Source organism: Aplysia californica, unplaced genomic scaffold (assembly GCF_000002075.1).
Source record: "Aplysia californica isolate F4 #8 unplaced genomic scaffold, AplCal3.0 scaffold00250, whole genome shotgun sequence".
Lineage (NCBI taxonomy): Eukaryota > Metazoa > Mollusca > Gastropoda > Aplysiida > Aplysiidae > Aplysia > Aplysia californica.
In genome coordinates this window covers 139,586-145,621 of record NW_004797520.1, presented here as the reverse complement: position 1 = coordinate 145,621, position 6,036 = coordinate 139,586, and the positions used below count along the sequence as shown (strand labels likewise).

Below are 6,036 nucleotides of genomic sequence, written 5' to 3'. Positions count from 1 at the left end.
AGAGAGAGAGAGAGACCTGTATGAATGAATCACCACCTACCGTCCTCAAAGAGGGACTTAATGAACAGCGTGTAGGTGACAGACGCCAGCCCGTAGAGGAAGAAGAACAAGAAGACGACCCTGGGGTCCGAGTGACGTAACACTCCCAGGTCCTGGGGCAGGCAGACGGCCACGGTGAACAGCAGGGTCAGCAGGAGGGGCTGCACCAGGGCGAACAGCAGCCAGGACGTCACGTAGGACACCCGCCGAACGCCCATCATGTCCAGGGACATCTGGGGACAGACAGACAGACAGACAAACAGACGTCGCAAATGTTCTTATTGTGGCACGGTGTTGAGACACGCTGTTTGTTTGTTTGTTTGTTTGTTTGTTTTAGTAAGGTTTTACGGCGCTCGCAACACAATAAGGTCATATAAGGGCCGTAGATTAGAAGTGTTACAAGAGAGTAACAAACACAAAATAGAAGGAGGGGAGATAAGGACGATAGAAGTTTGATAAGAAAGAAGGAGGGGAGATAAGGACGATAGAAGTTTGATAGGAAAGAAGGAGGGGAGATAAGAACGATTAGATGTTTGATAGGAAAGAAGGAGGGGAGAAAAGGACGATTATATGTCTGATAAGAAAGAAGGAGCTGTTTGTTCATTTGTTTATTTGAGTAGGGATAAAACATCGGCACTTAAACAGTCGGCTACCTTATGACTAATAGAACAACTAAGCTGACAGAGACAATGGAGGGAAGGAAATATGTAGGACTTACCAGTGGCTCCCTTCAACCACCAGTTCGCCAATTGGCTGGTTTATTTGTTCGTTTTTGTCGGGATGAGCACATCGGTAAAAAAATAGATCGAGCCGCCTAATAACTGATAGAGCAGACAGAAGCAACAAAGGGAAAGAATAGAAGTAGGAACTTCCTGTGGCTCCCTTCACCCAACTGTTTGCTAATTTGTTTGTTTGTTTGTTTGTTTGTTGGCTTTTTGTGTGAGTAAAAAACACATTGTGGCACGACACTATGAGCGTATCTTAATGCAGCCAAAAAGTAAGACAAGACAGACAGAAACAACAGAAGGAACAGAAAAGAAGTAAGACCTACCTCTGGCGCCCTCCAACCAACAGTTTGCTTTTTTGTGTTTGATTTTTTGTTTTTGTGAGTAAGGAAAAACATATCAACACAATAACAGTCATATAGAGTAACGAAATAATACGGCACGACAGGCAGAACTACCAGAGGGAAAAGAAAAGATGAAGGGTCTACCTGTGGTGCCCCCAGACGCTTGTTTGCTTATTGGTGTCTCCCCAACATCCCTGAAGAAACAAAGGTGCTCTGGTGTGATTTGCTCCTTCCTTCCTAGCTAATATAAATCGTCCTTATAATATTTTCTCTTCCTCCTACTCCTGTGTATATCTCACTTTCTAGTAACATCGACACATATAACCTATTTGTGTTGCAAGTGCCAGAAAGCTCTTATCAAAATTAAAATTGTGTATGGGAACGTTCTCTCTGTCTTTCTTTTTTTGGTAAGAGTTTTACGGCGCTCGCAACTGCATAAGGTCATATGAGTGCGCCGGATTCATTAAACATTTTCAGTTGCCCAGGTGACGGCTGAAGCCTACTGTTATCGATTTTAGCACACGGGACCTCCGAGATTATTCGTCTCTGTCCGAGAAGGCTAGGGGTAGATCTTTCCTACTTGAAGATCAGGTGTGTAGCTAAAAGACAGCAGTAAGAAGGAGCCAAAGAGTAGCAGTAGAAAGGGAACGTAAATATTCCAACAAAACAGGAAGGGGTTGCAAAAAGACAGCAGTAAGAAGGAGCCAAGGAGTGGCAGTAGAACGGGGAACGTACAAATTCCTACAAAACAGAAGGGGGTGGCTAAAAGACAGCAGTAAGAAGGAGCCAAGGAGTAGCAGGCAGTAGAACGTAAAAATTCCAACAAAAGTTAAAAAAAATTACAGTTACTGACAGCCACGTTATGGGCCCTCTCTAGGGTCATGTCGTAAGCCAGAGCCGCGGTGCAGGGCAGGAAGGAGAGGAGGAGGAGAGAGGGCAGCAGGACGCGGAAGATGTCCAGGCTAGGGTCAGTGTCCTTGGGGTCACAGTGAAGGCTCTCGGTGGACACCTCCAGGGTGGTGGGGCTGTAGTCGTCCTCCTTCAGCGCCACCTCTGTCAGCACGTGCAGCAGCATCTGGACGCCCGTCGATGTGTAGTCTGAAACACACAGAAGGTCGTGATGTGTAGTCTGAAACACACAGCAAGTTGTGATGTGTAGTCTACAACACACAGTAGGTTGTGGTTTTGTTTGTTTGATGTGTAGTCTGAAACACACAGAAGGTCGTGATGTGTAGTCTACAACAAACAGCAGGTTGTGATGTGTAGTCTGTAACACACACAACAATCCCAAGTATTTGTTTGTTGGATGTGTAGTCTGTAACACACACAAACACAACAATCCCAAGTATTTGTTAGTTTAATGTGTAGTCTGAAACACACACAACATTCCCGATTATTTGTTAGTTTGATGTGTAGTCTGAAACACACACATCATTCCCAATTATTTGTTTGTTTGATGTGTAGTCTACAACACACTGAAGTTCGTGATGTGTAATCTACAACACACAACATTCCCAAGTATTTGTTTGTTTGATGTGCAGTCTTTTAGTTTTAGTAAAGGTTTAACAGCGCTCGCAACTGCATAAGGTCATATGAGCGCCAGAAGATTAGAGGTGTTACAAGAGAGTAACAAACATAAAAACAGAAGAGGGGGAGATCAGGACAATAGATGTTTGATAGGAAAGAAGAAGCAAACCACACCCGAGCACCCGCCAACCACCCACTGATGTGTAGTCTGCAACACACACTCAACATTCCCAATTATTTGGTCGCTTTTGAGGACAAGCGAGCTAACCCAGATTTCGGAGGTTTCCAGAAATCTTTACCTTCACCAAAAATGGGTATTGCCCTACCTATAGGAGAAGTTTGGTTTCATTGGTGTGTATATTAGTTTGGTTATAGAGAAAACGTTCCTTGTATTTTAAAGAAACTGAACAAAGGGCAAAAACTTTACCTTGGATTTTCTCAAAACAGCATTTTTCGGGATAGCCCCCTTGTGCTTAAAAGCGACCATTTCTTTGTTTGATGTATAGTCTGCAACACACAGCAATTAGTGGTTTCGTTTAAGTAAGCCGGTGCATGCATTTGCATAAGGTCATATAAGCGCCAAGGGGTATATGTCAACAGAGAAGTCAAAGCGAGGAGTTAGGCTTACTTTGCTCATCTCTCTAGCCTCAACAGCACAAGGTCTGCTTCGACTATCAAGGCACCCCGGAAATAGCAGTTCACAAGAGAGTGACAAACATATAAAAGAAGTAGAGGAAAAAAAGACAATATCAAGGATGAGGAAAGTAAAAGCAGCAGTTCTCCCTATGTTGTTTCAGCACAATATGAGCATGACATTGATAAATCAGCCCATTAAAATTCTACTGTGGATAAGAACATGTTATGTCCCCCCTTTGGGATTGGCCTAGTGACAACTTTAGTCAGTAGCACTGCCTTGGTTTGAGGGGTGGGGGTTCCTGTTTTTTTTGGTTGTTGTTTAATATGCAGTCCGCGACAGACAACAGGTCGTTGTTTTGTTTGTTTGATGTGTAGTCTGCAACACACTCCCAACGTTCCCAATTATTTGTTTGCTTGAGTACAGAGAAGATCATTATCCTAGTAATAACTGTCATTTAGAAAACGAAAAAAAAAGCAAGACAGGTAGACAGAAACAATAGAGGGAAAGAACAAGTCCTACCAGTGGCACCCTCGAACCATCTGCATGCACAAGAGTGTTGCGGTGTGTCCCGCGCGCTCATATAACCTTATGCAGTTGCGAGCGCCGTAAAACACTTACCTAAAAAAAGAAAAAAAAAAAGCCGTAACCCACCCTCAAAATCGTGTTTCCGACAGCTCAGATCGTAGTAAGAGAAGGCGTTCTTCATGCTCCAGTTCTCCTGCGGCACATGGGGGTTGTGGGGGCTGATCTGTAGCTTGAGGCGGCGCCTCTCCATGGTGGGGAGCTCTTGGAACAGCACGCTCAGTCCCTGGATGAACTGGCCCTGGTCTGTCTTGTGTCGCTCCAGAAAGTCTTCCCTGTTCTCGAAGGCTAGAGGGAGAGGAATGTTTAGTTTTAATAAGTTTTTTTTTGGGTAAGTGTTTTACGGCGCTCGCAACTGCATAAGGTCATATGAGCGGGCGGGACACACCGAATTTTGCCCGAGTGGCAGCCGAAGCCTACTCTTGTCGATTTTAGACCAAGAAGTGATCTTTAACGTGTGCAACTTGGAAACGGGACCTCCGAGATTTTTCGCCGTAGTCCGAGAAGGCTAGGTGTAGATCTTTCCTACCAGAAGATCAGGGGTGTGGCAGAAAGACAGCAATGAGAAGGAGCCAAGGAGGAGGGGGCAAAGGAGGTGAGGACACAAAGTGGAGACGAAAGCAGACAACCGAACATTGCTAGAGAGTAGGAAAGAAGGTGAAAGGAGACAATTTAAGAGAAGAAACATTTTCGGCCACTACCCGGACTCGAACTCGAGACCTTTAAATGAGAGGTGAACACATTAACCTCTAGGCCACGAGAGCCCCTAGTAAGGTTTTACGGCGCTCGCAACTGCATAAGGAGGAGAGTAATATCAACTGTTACAAGTCGTGTCATACTCTCAGGAAGTCAGGCAGTTGCATTTTAACAAAGAAAGTGTTGGATTGGAATCCACAGGGTAAAAGATCAGGGAGAAGGCTGCGTGGAACCTGGAGAAGAATTACAAAAATTGATGTCCAGAAAAGTGGGAAGGCATATGATAACATCAAGAGGCTAGCCCAGGATAGAGAACAGTGGAAAGTGTTTATCCGTGGCCTATACCCTGGTGCAGGGTGAAAAATGCAATGATGATGATGACAAGTTGTATGGTTATTCCTTGCAATTGCTTTGTCGCACTAAGTTTAATTCTATGTAAACGTTACCATTTTCAGTTTTAGTAGAGGTTTTACGGCGCTCGCAACTGCATAAGGTCTTATGAGCGCCAAGGAGTGGATGTCAACAGAGAAGTCCTTACAGGGAATAAGACTTACTCTGCTCACCTCTCTAGCTTCAACAGCACAAGGTCTGCTTTGACTATCAAGGCACCCCGGAAATAGCAGGTCACAAGAGTGACAAACAAAAGAAGTAGAGGAAAATGACGATAGTAAGGATTAGGAAAGAAAAAGCAGCAGTTCCCTGTAGTAGTTCAGGCACAGTAATGAACATGACATTGTTAGATCAGTGCATTTACCATTCTACTGTGCACAAGAACGAGAAATGCCCCCCCCCTCCTTTTGGGAATGGCCTAAAGACACTACAGTCAGTGGCACTGCCCAGTGGGGGTGTTACCATTTTTAGCATGAAATACATGTAGGTAGTTTTCAAGATACAGTCCGAGGTTGAGTAAAAAGAAGAACATTGGCACAAAAACGGTCCTAGAGCGCTGAGAAGAAGCAAGATAGACAGAAACCAAAGAGGGAAAGAAGGGAAAAAGGAGGAGACCTACCAATGGCGCTCTTCAACCAACCACCAACTTACATCATTCGCCAAAACGTTCACAAAAAGAATAACGATTTGATACAATTAGGACTCGAAACTAGATCTACAGTTGCAGTGCAGGCAAGCAGGTGTATATGATGAATGAGGACAGCAAGACAAAACAACAGTGAAGCATCTCGTCAGTAAAATTGCCGACATCATCATCATCATCATCATCATCATCATCATCATCATCATCATCATCATTGCAACAAAAAAACCAACAACAACGCATTTCTGAAGCTACTGCACTCACCTTTGACTTCATAACACAAAAAACAAATGTTATTTTTCTCCGCACTGTGCCTTGCTGTGCACAAGAAAACAGTTCATGCACAGCTCAGAGCATGCTCGATCGTCTTTGTGTGTGTGTGTGTGTGTGTGTGTGTGTGTGTGTGTGTGTGTGTGTGTGTGTGTGTGTGTGTGTGTGTGTGTGTGTGTGGAG

The 6,036-nt window shown here is 44.3% G+C and overlaps 1 protein-coding gene across 1 annotated transcript in view; it reads right to left on the bottom strand.

Annotated features, from left to right (window-relative positions):
• Nucleotides 1-6,036, bottom strand: part of LOC101852184 — a gene marked incomplete at its 3' end in the record, with an annotated part of 59,940 nt that overhangs the window by 42,909 nt on the left and 10,995 nt on the right. Inside the window, 3 exon segments of the mRNA XM_013083699.1 lie at nt 41-272; nt 1,962-2,206; nt 3,924-4,142. Of these exon segments, the coding sequence (XP_012939153.1) occupies nt 41-272; nt 1,962-2,206; nt 3,924-4,142 (696 nt within the window).